At 39.4% G+C, this 21096-nt stretch overlaps 1 protein-coding gene across 4 annotated transcripts in view; it reads left to right on the plus strand.

Annotated features, from left to right (window-relative positions):
* The window catches only part of HSPBAP1 (HSPB1 associated protein 1), a 38372-nt gene that overhangs the window by 3209 nt on the left and 14067 nt on the right, over nt 1-21096 (plus strand). The window contains exons 2-6 of one of the 4 annotated variants that reach the window (XM_054070409.1): nt 3334-3454; nt 4387-4467; nt 10207-10392; nt 15538-15719; nt 19543-19683. In XM_054070409.1, the coding sequence (XP_053926384.1) occupies nt 10254-10392; nt 15538-15719; nt 19543-19683 (462 nt within the window). In that variant the 5' untranslated portion in view covers nt 3334-3454; nt 4387-4467; nt 10207-10253. Of the gene's footprint in view, nt 1-3333; nt 3455-4380; nt 4468-10206; nt 10393-15537; nt 15720-19542; nt 19684-21096 lie in introns of those variants that run through there. The other 3 variants (XM_054070412.1, XM_054070411.1, XM_054070408.1) reach the window with 3 other exon arrangements.

The following is a 21096-nucleotide window of genomic DNA, read 5'->3' on the forward strand; positions in this document are numbered from 1 at the left end:
TAAATATGCTAATTTCACTCTTTTCTCCATGTGGTGACATTTTTCTTTTTCTCTTTACTGACATTTGTAATATTTGGGGTGGGGAAATATTTTCTTGCTTTAACCTCATTATAATGTAGCTAAAGAGATTTGAATATTATCAGATGAAGTGCATATATGATCAGGCAAGCGGAAAGGTTATTTTGTCTCCTGGCCCAGAGCTTTCACGCCTGTAGCAGGACTTGCATGGACTGATGGCACCTAGATCCAAAATTGTGATACGCAAGTCCATTCAGGTAATCCTTGCCCAACCACAGCAGTGTATCAATTGGTAGGTACCTCCATTTCAAACCTAAAAGCTCTCAGGGTGGTTGCATCTTCATATGCATCCCTGTTCTGCCTGACTGGCCTAAAACCTGTACTGGAGCTCTGATAGAATGGTGGTGACAGATAAAAACTATATGGCTGAAGCTGTTATTGCTTCCAAATGCTCATCCCATCCCTGAGGCAGGACTGGCTGATCCGCTTGTGACTTGGCACCTAGACTGTGTTGATATAAATCTGGCTTATAACTGATAAACTGAAGGCTTTGACAGATTTGTTACAACCTTGAGGCATCTGGAAAGTCTAATTCAGCTTAAACACACCTATCATGGAATGACTGAGCTGAGCAGTTCAGGAGGTTATCCTCCCCATGGTGCTGCTCACGGTTCCAAGCACGTTAGGAAGTGCCACTTGCTCGCTCCAGTCTTCAGAGTTTTGGAAGATTTGCTCTCCACATGACTTTCTTCAGAGAGATTCAACAAACTTCAGCCTCCCCTTGTTTCTTAGGTCTCTCTAGCAGCAATTCCAAACATCATGGGTACAATCTTCTACTTCCTTGCGTTAACTCATATCTTGCAGTCAGGCAGGTAGCAGTTGATGGCATACGCTGTGAAAGCTACAGCGTTTTGGCACAAAATGGGCAGGACCCAAGATTAATTGAAAAATTGAAAAGTGGCATTAGGCAATTCCTTCCAACATCCCAAGAGAGGCCTGTTTTCCAGGGATTTTCCTCAACTCTGGTTCAGCTGTAGTTGTTACACTGTGGTTTGAGAGCCTCTGTGAACAGCGCTTGTGTTGCAGGGAGTTGTAATGGTTCCTTCTTTACATCCCCCATCTTGAACAACACTTCTGAAGCTGAGCTTCTGAGGTGTGAGCAAATCCCTTTCCTCCCTCATGAACTTTTGACATGCCTTTCCTTTGAGATACTTGAGGACAGGTTGTTGGGGATCTACTCTGTTTTGGGCTTGGTTTGGGCACCTTCCAATCTGTGCATTCTGTACCTTTCAGTATCTCCTCTCATCTTTCTTTTTTACTGAGAGGTAGATAGACTTCCAGCTCTAATGTTTGTTACCCGCACGAATGTCATACAATGATTTCCTTGTACTTGATGGGGAAAAAAGTTTTACAATGCCTCCTTTTTTTTTCTCTAGTATCAACAGGATTTAACAAGGAATTAAAATACAGACATATCTTTAGCTTACAAAAGCTGAACAGTTTTATTCTTAAATTCAAGTGTCAGTGTTATCCATGGGTCTTTCATGTATACCTTTTGATTGCAGGCTATGTATATCGTCATTGCAAAATGATCATTGTAGTGGATGTGATTCTAGGTGTGTGGTCCACCAGAGCCCATTGCAAGGTCCTTTAGGGAGATGTGGGGTAGCTTCTTTCACCTGTGGAATGCACCTTTGCGGTTTGCCAATGAAAGACAGCTCAGCAGATTTCCTGTAGATCTCACTAGGTTCTTTACTGTAGCTCTCCAAAGGGATATGCAAAAGTCACACTGGGCTTGGGCTTTGAGTACATTGAAAGCATTTTGTAGTCCATTTCTGCTTGGTCTGCTGTTCATCACCCGATTAATGGTGAACACATAGATGATAAACATACCTCTTTGAGAGGGAGCTGGAAGCTGCATGATGTATTTAATCATTGCTTCTTCTCTACCTTACTTAGCCTTCAGGCTCAGTGTCTTAGGTATTCTGTGGACATCATGTTGGAGGTCCAACTTCAGCTGACCATGGTCCATATGTTCTTTTGTTTTATTCAGGGCCACCATGTGCAAGTAGCTGTAAATAGCATCAAAAGGGTACTTTGCACCCCAAAGTTGTGTTACAGAAATCCAGTTTCAAAACCTGATCATTTCCTGCCTTTCTGAAAATGTGAAAATGATGGAAATGAACTGAGTCACACAAGAATTCTTAGGTTTGAGCTGGGGAATATAGGGTGAAAATCTCAGCCCATTTCCTTGGGCGAGGACTACCTCAGTGTAGATCCCATTGTGTCTAATTCCAGCAAGAAGAGCTAATCACATTGCTCTGGTACTGCTCTGTCCATTGTGTCTTTTGTGAATGTGTTTCTCATTTCTGATCAGACTTTGTCCTTTACTCCTATTGTCTTACATCAAAGCAGCAAGGAATAACTTAATTATTTCTCTGGTATAATTAACGATGTAGTCATTAGGGAGTTTGTTTCTGTTGGTCTGGCTAGTCATGCTTGGCTGTTGTACCATAGGCATGCTGTGTGCTCTCCAATTGAGTCTTCTGGAGACCTGACTGTCTGGATAGGTGTTTGGGATCAGATCTATACTGAAGACATAACAGTCACAAAATGTTGTTTGTTGGTTGGAAATGTGACTCTTTACCATGTAATTCTGTTTAGAAAGAAAAGGCTAAATAGCTTATTTCTAATGTCTGTGCTTTTCTGAACAGGGGCATGTATGATTTCAGGTTAAATTATTCTATGCTTTGTGATCACAGGCACAATGAGATTCTTAGGAGTAGATATGGTAGTACAAGATTTTGGGTTACCGTATTTCAAAAGGAGCAGTGGTAAAGCAGTTTGAATGTTTTGGTATGAAGGTGTATCTTTGAAGTTTTGCAATTTTATGGTTTTGCTGATGTTCAGGGGGTTATCTTAAATTTCTAAGTACCCATGTACTTTTGAAGACTGGATGTAGAAGACGTTATTGATTCTAACACTAATATTGAATTAGTCAGTGGTTGATGTAGTGACATTCACGTTTAAAAGGAATTTGAAAATATTGAAACTCCTCTACGGAAAGGACTTTCCCCAATATACTAATAGGTTGACAAACACTGAGATTTGCTAAATTTTGCATATTGCAAGAAGCTTCCAATCTGAAGGCAGCAAGCAAGCACTGTCATGGTTTGTTCTAAAATTAAAAGTCTCTTTGAGTCTCCTCAAAAGCAGATGCTGCTGGAAAGAACAAGAGTTCATGCACATCTGAGTGGAGATTTGGGCTTACAGAGCCCTTGATCTTTTCTGATGTTTAGCTCTTGGTGTTTCCAGATAAAGTAACTTCGCAGGCAGTTGTTACTTGAAAATGAAAACAGAAAGAAAATCTCTGAAGGGAAGAAGGGGTGTGTTGAAACCACTAGCTGCAGCTTGTTATATTATAAAGTTGTGAAAGGTAAGCTTCTCTGTGCTTTTTCAGTAAAAAGTTTCTTTTATGATTAATATCGATATTAAAAATCAAAACTAATGAAATGTTAAGGTTGCTACATGAGAACCTCTATAAAAGGAAATGGCAACTTGAAACAAAGGATAAACTCACTTCTTGTTTCACGCATGCTGAAATAAATGGAATGATATAAACAGGTGGAATAATACCTGTGCTTTACGTTTAATATTCCTTTAATAATGGCAATCCCTGAGTCTAATGCCCTAATTGTGCACATTGGTTATTGTGCACTTCAGGAACTGTTCTTGAGGGTTGCATGATGGGTTTTTCTGGCTTCTTTCAATCTAATAATTTATGCAATTCAAAATTACGTCTCTTATTTTTTTAAGTATAATTTCATGCTGACAATTATACCTCTAATTGACTCTGTCATTAATCATAATTTGTATCCTATGTGGTATAGTAGTGAACAGTCATGCATACTTCCATTATAATCCATTTGAGGATCAAATTCAAAAGACTGAGTTGTATTATTGACTATGTATTACAATGGCTTATGGGAAAAAGTATTTTTAGAACACTGTTCATTATTTACTACAAAAATGTATGGGGAAATGGTGTATTTTAGAAGATATTTATTCTTGCTGTAATTTTGAAATTCTTGTCAGTCAAGTTTGTGGTATAGGACAACAATAAAGTCATAAATGGTTGTGGTTTCTGACAGTGAATTTTATAGGTTGCATTCATCAATTGAAGACTAGTGCGTTCATATTTACTACTAACAAGGAATAGAAGAGGAAAGAGAAATAAAGTTTACTTACAACATAAATTCTTTTTTTCCTAGAAATAGAGATGCTAGTTCCCTGATGTCCCAGCCTCCTTACCTTCGATCATAATATTATATTAGTACTAAATTTTGTATTATTTTTCCCATCTATTAGGAAATGTTGTGAGAAATGTGTATCAGTGCCGGTGGGGTATCAGAAAGAGATGGCTTTGCTACTGAATTTCCTGAGCAGCAGGTGGTGTAATTTATAGCCAAAACAGACAGAAAGGTGGAATTGTAGCAGCCTCACTTACGGAAGAACAGTCTCTCCTTTGGAGAAATCCTTTTATATCCCTGATGGAAGCTTTTGGTCGAAGACCATAGTCTTTTCCTTCAAAGGAAGATGAAATGCCTTTTATCCAAAAAGTGCTGCAGTTTCATTGTGTTTCACTTTGCTTTCAGCAATTTTGCCAATAATAAGTACACAAAGCTCATTGGAAATATATTTTGTATGATTTTTGTCAGTTGTACAAGTCCTAATTTTCCTGAGTTTGGGGGAGTGGGAGAGCAAGGGGCTATTTCAAATAGCAAGGAGCTGTAAGGCCAAGGAAGGAAAGGAAAGCATTTTGTCTGCTAGAAGAGACCGGAGCAGCTGAGATTGTCCAACATCCAGTTAGTGAGCTGAAAACCAACACGACTGCTTTTGAAAACTGCACTATGGGATGGGGAGATAGGAGACAACAGGCAGAAGCTGGCCAGAGGTTCAGAGTGAGCTTTCTAGGAAGAGCCCTAGGGGATTTAGGAAGGAATTTCATAAGTGTATGCTGAGATGATACGCTGTCATTTAGAGCAGGGGCCAGATGTCCCTCCCAGTGCTGTGCTGTAGGCTCAACTTCTTCCTCCACCCCTAGAGAAGCCTGGCAGTTATTTCCTTTTCTTTATCGGAAGGACAGTTTGAGGTTTGAGGGCATAGCCCACAGCACTATCTTTCTTCATGTCTTGAGTCACTCAGACTTACTGTAAGAAAAACTATAAGATGCTCAGCTCTGCTGCAGCAGGATGGGAAAGTGAGTGCAAATAGAAATTCCTCTTTTGGCCTCTTTCTTTTCTTGTGATGCCCTTCTCCCGCGGTAGCAGACAAGGAGGGCAAGGAAGGGTGTGTTGACTTTAGGCTACTGGAGTAAGCTTCAGGTGTTGGTATTAACAGTGCAGAGATGCGTTTGTCTGGTCTATCCTGAGAGGCTCCGTGGCTACCTATCCTTTAGTAGCCAAAATATCTATCCAAATCTGGGTTAGATGCCTCCTGGCTCTGCTGCATCTGCAGTATTGACATTCCCAGAGTAAAAAATAATAGTAACAGCAGCAGCCGGTCAGGAAGTAATACCTAGATGTTTGTGTGGTATGTCCTGAAAACTATTCGTGTACATTTAGATGCTTTCTGTTTGCCCAGAGACAGCTGATTATAGTGCATAACGTTGTAATCACATGCAGATTATTTAAAGTTTGGGGTTTTTTTAATTTACAGAGTTAATGTGCTGTGAAATCATTAAGTCTGACCTCCAAGTCATTTCTCTTTGGTTTGGGGAGTTTCCACCTCCTCCCCCATACCTTCTTTTTTCCTACTTCTGGTTGTTGGATGGTTAAGGTTTTGGAGGTCAACTGATTTTTTGATTGACCTGGTTGTTCTATATTATTCAAAAGGACAATTTTTTTCTTTTAATTTTTTATAATATTTTTAAGGAAATAAGGACAATGAGGCATTACAGATTTGCAAGAAAACAAATTTGAAGATGCTTATACCGAATGCATTATGAGAATTTCCTTGTACTCCCTCTTTTAGAAAATAATTCTAATACCTCTAAATTAAATTTCATATTTAAGCAGCAGGGTGTTTTGGCAGAAGCCAACTACCACTCACTAATGAACTCTTCTACTTTGCCAAATTATTTTAAATGAATGACGGTACATTTAGCTTTTTTAATGACTGTACATTTAACTTCTGAACAACTTTGATCAAGTCCACATTTTGTCAGACTGCCTGCTGTGCTAAAGTCTTGATTCCCAATCCCCATTCAGTTATTCCGAAAACTTGTTAATCAGAAACATTAAATTATTTTCTCTCTCAGAAGCACAAAGTCTACTGGGAAGTACTTAGCCAATTAATCGCTTTTCTTTTCTTTTACCTGCCCTCAGTGCTGATGTCTGGTTAAGTCTTCATATTTGACAACACTTCACGTAAAGACGACTGGAGAGCTTTGGTTTTTTAATTGGAAGAGCTCCATTTCAGAATGTGTTACCTTTCTAAAGAACACCTACGTTTTTCGCCAATTATATAAGCTGTCACAGTTACAAAACTTGAACTAAAACTTGGTTTGGTTTTTCAGTTCCTGGTTGGATTCTATACATACCTTGTATAAAGTCAAAACATGAGACAAATTATTCCTGCTTCCTTTTGTGTTGTGAAACCACATCGTTTGTTGAGCCTGATAGAAAGAATTAATTTAACAGTATTCCTTTTCTCTCTTGGAACTGAGAAAATGAAGACTCCAACAGAGCTTTTTCTTTTCAAGAGGAATACACATTTCTATCCTCTCCTGCTACCTGCTCTCCCCTAGGAATTGGATATCCAATGCCCAAGATGTGCCATGGACATGCTGTTTCATTGCAATGCATTTTATTTAAATATTTTTTTGTTTACATACATCCATATACTAACTGTATGCTCTTATGTATGTTATAGAAACGTAGCTTTTGCCTAGGTATCCGTTGCTATCGATTTCAGGTTAGGAAATACTGAGAAGAAGGAGCCTAGCTTATAAAGTCCTTGTGAAGCTATGATAACAATAAATAAGGATAAGATTATTATTACTTTAAATTACAAATTTTTCTGCTAATCTCTATTCCAAGAGATATCCTCAGATATCTCTTTTGATTCCTTTATCACTCCTAGAGTGTATAGTTCCACCAGAAATCTCTGTGGGTCATGAGCAGAGTTCTCCAAATTATCATAATATCTGTTTGATGATACCTACCTTTTCTTGTGTGCCTTTTCTCTAACAGGCATTTAAATATACATGACAAATATTATGGGGAAAGAATTATATTAGCTGACTGCTGTTCTCACCAAGAAAGAGATAAAACTGAATCAAGACACTTTAAGATTCTTTGCACAAAATCAGCAAGAATCCCCATTTGTCTTTGCAGAAAAAACTAATGTTCATTTATTTAATGCTTTAAATTTTCTAAAACATTTCAAACCTCAGTTCTGGTTATATCATATATTGCATGTGATTATCTAAATCAAGATAAGACAGATACTCCTTTAATGATTTTAATACTGTTTGAAGATAGGAATGATTATCATCTTGCTAAGACAGACTGTCCTCTGAAAATTGTTTGTAAATGTTGTAGGGAAATAGGTTTATGACTGAATGAAGCGTGGTGAGATGACAAAAAGCTCCAGCTAACTTCAGTAGAGGAAAGGCTGTATAGTCTAATTGTGGTTTTTTTTGTTTGGCATCAATACAAACTCTCCCGGTAGCTCAAGTTCTGAGCTTCCTGCTGTATATTCACTGTGGTTAAAACCGCCCCTTTCGAAAGCACAACATGCATGTGGAAATCACATTAGAAAGCTACACAGACTCAACAGCTGGCTTCAATGAGCCTTCCTGTCTCTTCCAGTAAAATTTCTGCTTTGGTTGCACATCCCACCTGTTGACTGAAGTTACAGGAGGAACCTGAAGCTTTTGCAATACAACTCAGCTTTATAAAATTCTCCCCAAAGGTGCAACCTGCTTCTTGCATTTCTTTGGATTTACATGCTGTAAAATAATAATTAATTGCACTACCCTTAAAATGAAAACAGTTGAGTAGTCAGAAAGACACCCATGTTGTGGTAAACACCTTAAGCAGGAATAATTTCATTTGTATGGGTTGGAAAATCTGAGAAGTACATAAAGCCAGCCAGCTCCTGCGTTGTGAGAGCTGCCTCTGTACGATATGACAATTGCACTGGTTGAGGACAGAGGTTGTTTTACAAATCTTCCTGAGAATGTTCAGGTCTGGAATGAGTCTTGCCTTGGTCTTTGAATAGCATCACTGCTAAAAACCATGCTAAACTTAAGCCTCTTAGCACGCCTGCAGCCAGCTCCTGGTAGCTGCACCAGGGCATGCCATTGTGTCTGCAGATGGTCTTTCTACCTTCTCCGGACCTGCTCCCTCTGGATATACTAACCTACTGCTCAGAAACCCCCAGAGCCTCCTTTCGGGGTAGTGCAGACCATATGGTGAGACATATGGTCCCCATGAGGAGTCCTTATGTCCTGGTAGTGCAAGTTGCTGGAGTGTGAGACTGAAGGCCAAGTGTCATAGACGTCTCCGTGTCACAGCAACACCATGCTGTCAAGTGCTGCTCTGCATATGAGAGGAGACGTGGAAAACAACACAAAATCCAAACTCCTTCCTGTCATCTGCCTTAGGAAAGGGAAGCCATTTAAAAAAATCATGTTCTGTGAAGATAAAATATGGGAGGTCTTCAAGATGGAGTTTTCATGAGTGAAAGGAGAAAGACATTCAGTTAACCTGGAGGTTCGTGGGAGAAGGGATCTCTCAACTGTAGGAAACCTCAGCCCTTATACCTCCTACTGAATGTGTGTGAAGACAGCAGTTTAGAAAACTGAAAAGTATAGCTACACTGGAGTATAAACTCTGAAGGGGACTCACAAAAGTTACCAAAGAAAGACACCATGCAGAATGCAAGGGGCTCCTTTTACTGTGGCCATTCGCATTTCAGCATTCGTATATTTATTTTAAGCTGTAATATTTGAAACAATCCTGAAGAACCTTCTTCAGTGACCTTGTTCCCGGTGGGTCATCTTCTGTGCTTCTCCCAGCTCGCAGCACAGGGCTGTTCCATGTGGGAGATGCTCGTTCTCTACTACCCATCCCACCACTTACACAGAGGGAGGAGTGGGGGGCAAAATTAGCATTCAGCAGTGAAGGGGATTTTCTTGTCTTGTATTTATTTAATTCATCGTGTATGCCAAAGCCCCATTTGACCGCTAAATAGAGTGATTGAATTGGTTTGTTTTTTTAACTGACCTGCTAGGAGTTATGGGGAACTTATTGATTCAGTATGTTAAATCTTAGACGTTATACAGATACAGATTCTGGATGAGTTAACTTTAATAGAGGTTAAAATAATGAATGGGGTTTTTTATGATCTAGAGTTGTAGTCCGCTGCTCCAGCTCTATGGAGCTGTTATGTTATTTTTTTAAAAAATCAGCTTTTCCTTCTCAATCTCTCCCTAAAGAAAAGTTGTTCTGAAAGTGCTGAGTTTATTCAAGATTGCTAGCATTTCAGCTTGACAGTTTCAGTGGGGCACATAAATCTCTAAACAGCAAAGGAGTAAGTGGAAATCTTGGGTTAGTGTAGCTCTTCAATTGGCAACATTTCTTTCTTCTAAAATTCTGTATATGAAATTTTATAACACTTTACAAATACCTGCTGGGTTGGTTACGCTGCCATTTCTTCGATTAAATCAAATGTGTGGGAACCTGGTTTGCAGTGCTCTACACTCCTTGGAAAGAATCCCATGCAGAAAGACTGTTACTCATAAAATTTATGTTCTCTGAGCTCTGGCCATTACTCATAAGGTTTTTTTATTGTTAGCCTAATTCTAAACAGTTTGGCTACAGTGCTTTATTGCCTAAGCTATAAGTGAAAATTCTAAGCACATGCCTATTTTTATATATTTTTTTTAACATTTTGAGTGCAATACAGTGCTTTAAACTTTAATTTACTGTAGGAATGTTCTTTCAGTGTTTGCAGTAGAAGTTTGACATAAAAATATCTACAAACGTAATAAAAAAAATCAACCATAAACAAAAGAAGTGTTAGTTCTTATTATTTCCTGTACTGTGGGAGATGATAGCTAACACTTCATGTATCATAAATCATCTCTCTAAAGCTGTTTTGTTTTTTTCCTTTACATAGGTGAAGATGTCAAGCCATTTATTCCTGAGAAAGCCAAGGAAATTGTGATGTCTCTGGAGGAACCTGCAGTCTTCTGTAACATGGTTGGTGACTGGCCGGCCCTGAACTGGAATGCAAAATACCTTTCTGCGGTGTTGGATGGAAAGTCAATCCAGTTTAGGCTGGGTCTGAAGACGGTGGATTTAGGTGAGACTGGCAAGGACAGGCGGTACATGTCACAACTCTCTTTTTTAGGTGCTGCGATTCACTGCCTCTCCATTATCACTGTTCTCTCTGTAATGTATTGCTTCTCACTGCAGGCCTTGTTTTAGGACATTGGATTTGGCCAACAGTGGAACTCTTTTTCTTGTATGTTTATCTTAGTAGGAAGGTAACACTAGATGGGTGGGTTTTCTAACGTAAAAGAATCAAGCGTCTCAGTTTTCTTTCCTTGCTTTATCATGTGTCTATATTCAGTATAAGTCACAGTTTTTTAGACCCCACCTGTCTATTCTTTCTGAACTCGTCTAGCCTTCAGTTGGACCACCTCTTTCTTGGTATATACAGTCTGCAGAAAGATTCCATATGAGGCTCAGCGTGTTCCTATGAAAGTGGTAGGATTACATCATGTTATCTTACTTAACAACACTGTGTGAAATTTGCTTTCTTCACAGCATCATGCCCATATTATTTCATGTTCAGTTTTTGCAAGAGAAGTGATGAAACAGAAGTGTTAGAGGGAAAATGCTTGGCATTTTAGGATTTCAAATCATTTTACCAGCATGGATTGATGATTCCTATGCTGTTCTTGGGAAAACAGATGTTATTTATTCCTTTTTTACAGATGGGATAACTGAGGTGTAGAATTAATATATTGGTAGACATCTTCACAGCAGCATCTCTAGTTTGATGAGGTATCACCCAGTTTTTGCACTACATATAAAAAGCATCCCATTGCCAATAAAGAAGAAGCTGCATATATGACATTTTCCTTGGTACCTTGTTAATATATCTCAGTTGTAATATGCAAGGCTTACCAGGAAAAAGGATGGGTTGGATCCTATTCTCCATACATTTTCCAAATGGATATTCCAGCTGGGAGGGCTTCTGGTAGGATTGATGGAGTGTTATATAGCTAAGTGGTGGATTGATATTACCAACTAAATAGGTAAGAGTCATCATGACAATAACTTGTAGTCACTAAGGATATAGAGTGGATTTAAAAATCAGAATTTGTAAATCAGAAGTTGCATCTATCTGTGTTTTGCTTTTTCCTGAAGGCATCAGTCCCTAGGCAGCAATGAGTTTGTCTCCAGGAACCCCTATTATATGCTAATGTGAGCTAGAAACGTCTTCAAGAAGATGGGTAGAGCCTTCAGGGGTTGTATTGTAACTGAATGAGACCTGTGATGCTATAAAAAAATTGCATTGTAAGGATATATTAGTGAGGCCATTAGTCAAGCCATCTGAGTCTGAAATAATGTAATACATTTCATGTGCCACTGTCATTTGGAAGATTGTTGATATCACTTGTGTACTTAACATTGTTTTTCAACTAGGGCCTCTCTTTCTTGTCATTGTTCATGCTGGCATTTCCAGATGAAATGGAGGCTGTGATGTGGTTAGACAAAGGAATAGGAGAATACAACTAAAATTGTATTGATCTCTCTGAATATTCCTCCCTTGTTTATAATTGATTCATTGCTTTAAGACTAGCAGGCACCACTCCTGCCATTGAACTGGAAACGTGCAAGAAAAACTTCTTGCCAGTGTCACTCTGAAATTACTGCTTCAGAGCTTCTGAGATTATTTAAGCCATGAGGTTCACCTGGAAGATCCTAAAAGATTTGAAACCTCTTACCATGACAAGTTCTCATCTTTCTTTAGTGTCACATCTAGAGACTGAGTGGGGATTCCCAAACTGAAGATTCCTTAATATAAAAAAAGTGAGACCTGCAAATGGGACAATGTGGTGGAATTTGTTTGGATTTTCTTCTTTGCTTTTCTTGCTAGTTTGGAACTTCCTGAGGCCTATGGATATGGAAGGCACATTTGAAACCATGGCAGTCATGGGAGCTGGCGTTGTGTGAATTATTTGTACCTACTTAAATCTGTGTGTTTGATAGTATTCTGTCCAGTTACAGAAGTTAAACAGTATGAGTACATAAGAGGGGGGGAAGTACAATCAGAGCATTAAGTGTTGGCAGAGATAAGATACCTCCAGAAAGAGTGCCAGCATTCATTACAAGAACAGTGAAGGTGTTATTCATCAGGAAATCCCTACCCATCTAGTTCCAGCAGTGCTAAAAGATTTATTTTTCTGGGGATAGCGGGTGGGGAGCAGCTACTGAAGCTGAGTTTCTGATAGGGAAAATGTCAGTATTGTAGCCCATCTATCTTGGCTACCTGGAGCACACCAGCGACTACAGAGGAAGAAGAACGCTTAGCAAAGCTGACATTTCTATCTGCAGACGTTTCTTATTTTGACCATTTTCTCTGGTTGTTTAGTAAAACAAATAAACAGTGAGTTTACTGTGAAGAAACTGAAGAGAGCAAGAAGCTGTCATGCTGATCACAAGATCTCTGGAGGAAATTTCTCTTAGAAGTGCTGAATAGAGCTGGTGCTGTCAGATACAAAGCTGGATAGAAAAGGTCTGCAACTTGGACATCTGCCCAAAAAATTTTACCACTAAGGACAGTGAAAGAATTCAGACCCTTGAGATTTGATATAGAGGGAGTGCAAAGGTGACGTTAGGTGCAGTGGCCGAATAGGAGGCTGAAAATATAGTACAAATACCAAACACAGTGTAAATGTCACATAACGCTGAGATGTGAGATGGTTGTTGGAATTGGATGTGGATCGCCATTTTTTTTTTGCTTGTGACAGTGTCTGTGCTTTGTTAAGTGGTTATTCGTTACTTGGATTATTAATTTAAATAATTTTAATTCCTCAGCAGCTGGGATTAGGCATATGCTTTTCTTTTAAGTTTGAAGAAATAGAGGAGACATTTTACTTGCATTCTTACTGGAGCTTTAGGGTATTTTCTAAGGCTGTTCTCCTTTTTTTTCTACATTTCCCTTACTGCACATTGCAAACCCTGTCTTTCTGGGTAGAACAGAATTAGGTGCCTGTCAGGACTAGACCTTAACTAAGAAGGGGAGCCGATTCCTCCAAAAGGCGCTTCTTCCCTCTCTCCTTCCCTCTGATTTCAATTTGTGGCATTAGGTCAGAGAGAAGAGGACTGTCATACCTTCAGATATCATGTCATCGGACAGCACTGGTAGCTTAATTTAGACTTGTGTGGCTTAATCTACAATTTATTAATTAGGAAACAACTTCAGGTTTTAATCATTAAGTATTTGCAAACTGTTTAATACTGTTCTTGCTTTATGCTGCCCACTGCTAACATTTTTACTGTAGTTGCAGTCTACAGTAATCATAGAATCATAGAATTGTTTGGTTGGAAAAGATCTTTGAGATCATTGTGTCCAACTCTACCTGTGCACTACTAAACCAGATCCCTGAGTACCTCATCTACTCGTCTTTTAAATACCTCCAGGGGTGGTGATTCAACCACTCCCCTGCGCAGCCTCTGACAGTGTCTGAGAACCCTTTTGGTGAAGAAACTTCTACTGATGTCTAATCTAAGCATCCATCTAAGCAGTCTGTCTAGATTGCCTAAATACTTTTTTTATTACTATTCATTTTTCACTAAGCACCCACACCTTGGTACTGAACAAGTTACAAATTAAACCAAGCACCCTGCCCTGTAACCTAGAAAGTAGCCTTGCCTTTCATAGTTGGATTTTTTTAAATGAAACTCAGAGTGAAATAAATGCACTGTGAGGTACAAATAGCATATTTCTTACCTTTAAAACACTTGCTTCTGAGTTACCTTGGAGGACAAGCAGTTTCCTGAGCACTCTTTGTTCTCTCTCATCAAAATAATACAGATGCTGAGCCACCTTCAGTAGTGCTAGTATCTTTTATCTAATTTTTCCATCAGACGATCTTTTAGTAAAATTATGTGCATTACATTAATGGGTATTACTTCTGGGTATCAGGAGAGGGCATTGGACTGCAACACAGACAGGGAATCAGATGTAGGGGGTTTAGGTCATTACAGGTGATTTATGTGTCTTGTATGCAGTTCTTAGGTAGGGAGCCCTTCTGCACAGACCCAGGTCATGGATTGCTGAATAGTGGGGCTGATCTGACATTTTTAGTTAATGAATTTTGATAGTGAGGGGAAGGAAAACCGCTACCTCAGTTTCTACAATGGAAAACAGCAAAATGACAGTGATAAAGGTTTGTAAATGCTGTACGCCAGCCCAAAGGGAGGAAGAACGAATGTATGAGATTCTGTGAGAATTGCTGTGATAACAAAATGAGAGCAGTGAAGAACGAAGAGTGGCTGCTGCTGCTGCACAACAGTGAAAGGATCCCATTTCTGAGCAGCTCTGTGCAAGTTACAAAAGGTTAAATTGCAGCTCTATCATTGCCATTCATGCAGGCTGCAGTAATTTTTTCCCAGTAGCAGTTAAAGTGAGTGATTTTATTTTTTTTTAACATTGGATAAGCCTCTTTGAAGCTGGCACAATTAGCGGCTGTGGGAAATAAAGATCTCTGATAAACCAGAAGTAAAGTATGCTGTGATGTGGGTTATCTTGTAGGCCTTCCAAGTGACCTGACCTTGAGCTGAAAGGCTTTATCAATCAGCCTGACCAAAGCATGATGGGAGCAAAACATTGCTGGTAAATACTTTTATGTCTGCCAAGGAGTGCTGCAATATGATTTTGTCAGTCCCAAATGAAAAATGAGGACAAGCAGCATTTTAGATGGATCAGTGGCAAGCATGTGGTTCCATGATTTACTTCCTATGCGTTACTGTGCTGATTTGGTTACTGCTTTACAGAAAAGGGAAGATGAACATGTCCATCTGCATAAATCTACAGAAGCAAAATAAAGGATATACAAGTACTTGTATGAAGCTCACACTTAAGGGAGATGAAGCAAAGAAGGGGCGCTCGGTTGTTCTGGGAACTTGGGTGTATTATTGAGTTACTGTGCTGAAGGGTGCTTTGCACATGAACAACAGGAACTGTTGGTGTGGTTTTACCTCACTGCAAGTTCAAGTTAGCAGCCATTCATTTAATGAAAAAGAAATAGTCTCAGACTTTAATTATGAGTTAGGTGATGAGAACCATTTTATTGACCACAGCCAAGCCACTTAGTCCCACTTCATATCTCATGTTGCATTTCACTAGAGCAGAGAGAGAAACTACACGTTATTCTTACTGGTTCTGTGCTCAATGCTCATGTAATATTTGGCTTTTCTTTTGTTGCTCTAGTTCCCCAGTTTGAGACCAGCTGTAGCTATGTGAAGGCTACACTTGAAGAGTTTTTGGCATGGAGTTGTGGGCAGCCCTGTCTCTCTGGACCATTCAGTTGTTATGAGTACTCTAAATATTGGGCTTACGCTGACTACAAATACATTGCCAGGATATTTGAAGACAAGCCGGAAGTTTTCCAGGTAAAATAGTTTCTCTTCCTAGTTTAATCATTGAAAGTTATCTAGTGTAGCTTCTGAAACCTTTGCTAAAACCTTCTCCTCTCCTTTGGCCATTTACTTTAAAATTCTGAAATAAAAGCTATATATGGACTTTTAGGTAATTCTGGCTTGTTGCGAACTTGAGACCCTGCTGCTCCTGAAGATCCACCGTGCAGACAAATAGTACCCAATGTAACAGCTCCACTCAGGAGAGAGGATTTGATGTCATAGGTTCAGTTGCAGCAACTGGGCTGCAACCTGGCTTTGCCTTGTAGCTCCTTTTCTCAAGTGCACGGTTCCTTCTCTCCCTTAATATATTTAGATTAACTAGTTGTGAAGAGGAAAGATTGAGTCTGCGGGATTATTATAACATGATTGTCTGTGGAGGCAGTAAAATAAATGAAGTGATCTGTCCATGGAAATATATTATCCAAATGCAGGTATTGGGTCACCTACATGGACTATTTTATAGTACTTCCCCCATGTCTCTCTGCTAATTTCAATTCTATGTATTGGTTCACCTGCATTCCTGCTACTTCTTGCAAATTGTAAGAGGGCAAAATTTAGGATAGCCATACAAAAGGTGTATTTTATAAAAAGATATAAAGAAAGAGTAGTAAATGAAGCCTTATTGATTTCTGTACTTTCAAATGTGAAGACAGAATCATGATTCCCTGGAAACACTGTATCACTGGGATGGCAGAGAGTACAAACTGAAAAGCCCCCTCAAATTAATTATTTCCTCAGAAAACATTTCCCGTGCTTCTAATATATATTATATTATTTTATAGCAGTAAAATTAGTACTTTCCAGTGTGCAGTCTGTTTTCAGACTGTCTCCTTTGCCACTGTTCTGTGGGTCAGAAGGTAAGGTCTGGAGAGACCATTTTACCTTTCTTTCTCCCCTCCCTTCCTAAGCACACTGCAACACAACCAGGATCACATAAACTTGGGCAGCACGACTCTGATACTGGGTCATGGTTTTCGAACTAATTTGGGATCTCCAGGGATGCTTCAGACTTCCTCAAATCTTTGAGTGGCTTCCTCGATCTGTGATCCTACCTTGGTTTTCTCTCTGCCTCAACAGACAGCATTTTCTTGTATATTATGGCAGCTTAGAAGACCTGCATAGCCTGGTGCTCCATTCGGTAAAGAAAAACACACTGGAAGGAAACAATCATTTTCATACCTCCTTCTTCCCCTTGTCCCCGTTCAAGAACAAAAGTGAGGCTCCAGGAATTGCATTTCTGCGCAGGTGTGACGCCACAACCTCATCACCCAGCCTGTAACAAGCAACAGATTGTACTGCAATTTTAGAGCAGACGCATGCAATGGTTATGCCGTGGGTTTTTTTTAAAAGCAGAATCTGAGAAGGAAAAAAATCAATGGTGTTATGCAAGCAAATATGATGTATGTCATCTGCCAGTTTCACAGGCATGAGAGTGAAATGCATCCATCAGTTCCAGAGTCATATGGCTTTTGAAACGCTGCTACACAATTTATACCAGCCAAAAAGAGTTCTTTGTAGAAATTCTCTTCCATTCTTGTGTGAATTTGATGATAACCTCTTTTTTCTTTTTAGATTTTATTTAGATTTACGTAAGGTGATTTGAAGGGGGAAAGAAGGCCAACTGCACTGTTATTTATAGTGATTAATAGGGCCATTTAGAAGTTGTTTGAAATTTAGATTGCACTGTTTATCATTTACAGTTGTGTGGGCTAAGGTAATGATTCCATTATTCTAATCTATGAGCAGTATCTAGCATCTTACATTTTTTGTTCAGTTGATATTTCATTACAGAATTTGAGATATAAATCAGAAGGAAGATATATGCATGAAGTTTAAATAGAAATGAGACCTTTTAAAGTGACATACGGGTACAGATTAACTTCATTATAAGCAGCAAATGAAATAAATATAATTCACAAGTAATGTGCCATCTGTTATGGTTGGAACACCTTTTAGTGCATTTTTTTCTTAGTGTGGCGTTTTATTGTAGAAAAGGAAGCCACTGTGACAAGATTTCAGTAATCCTACCACTTCCTTTTCAGTTCATTGGTTAAAAACTATTTTGCCCATAATTGCTTCAACTATTTACTACTGCTGCAGCATTTTCAAAAAGTTCTTTTAAATCTAATATTGATTATGTGTGCTTTCTTTCCACTTAAATTGTAACAAAATACAAAAACTATTTAGGTGTGAGATTAAAGTGTAGAAATGGTGTTACACTTAACTTTATCACTGAAATAGTTGTATTGGATTTTAAATTTTATGGCTGCTGAAATCTATAGGAACGACATTTTCTTTTTGATTTTTTGCTGCCTTTGACAAATGTTTATATTACACTTCTGCATTTTTTTTCAAATGATATCTTTAAAATCAATAACTCTGAAATTCAAGATCTTTAGTAACACCTAATTTTTGAGAAGGCTATCACTCATTCTGAGGGTTTCCTGATACAGAGTCATGGTGAAGTCATCCTTATAATAATGTCTAACAGTAGTTTTCTTCATCCATAGATCTTATAAAAGGATAGTCATCCACCTGTCTGCAAGCAGTAAGCTTACATACTTAAATTAGGAGGCTAGGCTCCTATTTTCTCTTTATAGACAGTGGAAAGAGAGAGGCTTTTCCAAGGGGTGATTGAGAGTGCTTTGAAAACAGCAGGAGCCAAGCTTAAATTAGGTTCCTAAAGTTAGGTGATGCGAATGACTCCGAAGTGCTTTGCTGAAACGGAACAAATACCATTATCGTCCGTTTCAAGATGGGAAAAATAAAGCTCGGAGATGAAGCGATTTGCCTGAGACCATCAGGAAGTCAGGAACTGAATCTCTGTTTCCTAAGGCTTAGTCTGGGGCTCCAGCCAAAAGGCACCAGAATCTCTGGCCAATATAATTCAAATGCTTTCCAATAAACAAATGACCATTCCATGCAGGTGGCAGGGTGAGCAATAGAAAGATCAGAAAGCTTTATCCAAGCTATAAAAGAGCTGTCCTGCAAAGCCCTTGAACTATCTGAAAAATACCTCACTGTCCCTTGTTCCACAGCTGTCATCTGCAAAAGATTGGTTGTGGGAGGATCAATGGACCAGCAAGCTCCAGAAACATGTTCATAACAGATGCATACCTGTTCTGCCCTTTCTCACCATGTAATAGAGTTGTTTTAAGTTCACTGCTTTTGCAGTTGCAAAGGCAGGAGAAGAATGTGTCTATTAAATAATAAGGAACTTATAAAAGCCAGTTTGCCATGGGGTTAAAGACGTACCAGTGGGGCAAATCTGTATTTCCAGAATACATGGAGAAACTTGAGACAAGAGCAAGGAGAGCACAAACATACCACGTGTTATCAAATTGGTTGGAAAAGGGAATAGGGATTTTCCTTCATTACGTTCAGTTCTTTTTTTAAATGCCATATATCAGATTTTTCTAAAAGCGATACTGAGCTTGGTTGGTTAAGAGTGGAGAGAGGTAAAAAAGAGTGTTTGAAAAGAAGGAAAAGAAGCCACATGTGGCCACAAGTGATTGGGCAGCAAAGGAGGTAAGTTGAGTGGTGTGAAAGACTGGGCTGAGAACGGGAGACAGAGGCCTGGGAGTCTGTGTGGTCAGACAGAAAAACAAAATCAGCAGAAGAAATGCCACTGGAAAGGGCACAGGCCACGCATGTGGGAACCCCTCCCAAGGAGAAACAGCTGCAGTGTCTAATGAGCAACTGAGCAGTGGAGGGCAAAGATGGGAAACTCAGAGAACTGAAGGTAGGATGTGAATCAGTTCAACAACTTACACGAATAACCTTTTCATTGCTGTAGGATATAAGGTGGTCTGATTTTGGTTTTCCTGGAAGAAGTGGAAAAGAGAGCACACTGTGGATTGGTTCCGAAGGAGCAAACACACCCTGTCATTTGGACTCCTACGGCTGCAACTTGGTGTTGCAAGTACAAGGAAGGCAAGTAGTCCATATAGAATGGTTTTAGTTGGAAGGGACCTTAAAGATCATCTAATTCCAACCTCCCTGCCGTTGGCAGGGACTTGTCCCACAGACCAGGCTGCTCAAGGCCCCATCCAACCTGGCCTTGAACACCTCCAGGGATGGAGCAGCCACAACTTCCCTGGGTAACCTGTTCCAGTGCCTCCCCATCCTCATCGTGAAGCATTTCCTCCTTATGTCCAGTCTAAATCTGCCCCTCTCCAGTTTATATCCATTGCCCCTAGTCTTATCACTACAAGCTTTTGTAAAAAGTCCCTCCCCAGCTTTCCTGTAGCCCCTCCAGGTATTGGAAGATTGCTATGAGGTCTCCTCAGAGCTTTCTCTTCTTCAGGCTGAACAACCTCAGTTCTTTCAGCCTGTCCTTGTATGGGATGTGCTCCTGCCCTCTGATCATCTTTGCAGCTCTCCTCTGGACCCATTCCAACAGTTCCATATCCTTCTTACATTGAGATTTCCAGAACTGTACACAATATATGTTTTATACATAAAACAAATACGGAGAAAAGTTATACAGTGCTATAGAGTTAGTTTTGGACTCTTGAGTGTTAATTCTAGGTCTGACTATTTTAGTTTTCTGAGCTTTTAATGACTGCAGAGCATCAGAACTGTTCTGTAGGAAATGGTAGAACCTGAGGGGGCTGGAATTTGACTGGGTCGTGGAGGTGATGCATTTTTTTTTTTCCTGTGTTTGAGGAACATCTTTTCTGATCTGTGTTTTATGTGGCCCAATAATAAATATTTTAATCTTCCTAGTAGTTATAAAGTCTGGAATTAGGAGATACAGAGTTAAAACTAAAATCCCTGGAAACAAACTAGAAATAAACTACTTTAGACTTTTACAATAGTCTCTGTGCAAAAGCCTCTAATAGCCTGCTAGAATTGATTTAAAAGGGAAACATCAGGATGGGAGCAACCAGCTGTGAGCAAAGTTGAAAGGGACACTTCAGGCTCCAAACTAATTTTGGAGCATGTGGCTTTCTTGCTGTATCTTTCTGCCTGTTTGCATGCTGTCTTTTTTGGGCTTTTTTTTCCCATTCTTTTTTTTCCCTTCCCATGCATATTGGCCTCAGGGGGAGTTGTTATCTGTTATTGCTAGAGTAACAAAACAAGTTTCATGCATTTTTTGGGTTTGACAGTATAGAGTGGAAGGAGTAATTTGCCAGTGGGATTTTAATGTGATTAGTTACTCTGACATTTTATAGAACAGTAAAATCATGGTGGTCCTGTGATTAAAGTGCAGGATTGGAAGTCAGGCTTGCTGGCTTCTATGCTGGGCCATGCCACGGGCTGACTAGCTTTAAGGCCTGAGGCAAATGAATATGTCATCAGCTTATGTGTAAGATAAGATGATACTTTAGCTTTCAGGTGGGTTTTC

This window comes from Cuculus canorus, chromosome 6, assembly GCF_017976375.1.
Source record: "Cuculus canorus isolate bCucCan1 chromosome 6, bCucCan1.pri, whole genome shotgun sequence".
Lineage (NCBI taxonomy): Eukaryota > Metazoa > Chordata > Aves > Cuculiformes > Cuculidae > Cuculus > Cuculus canorus.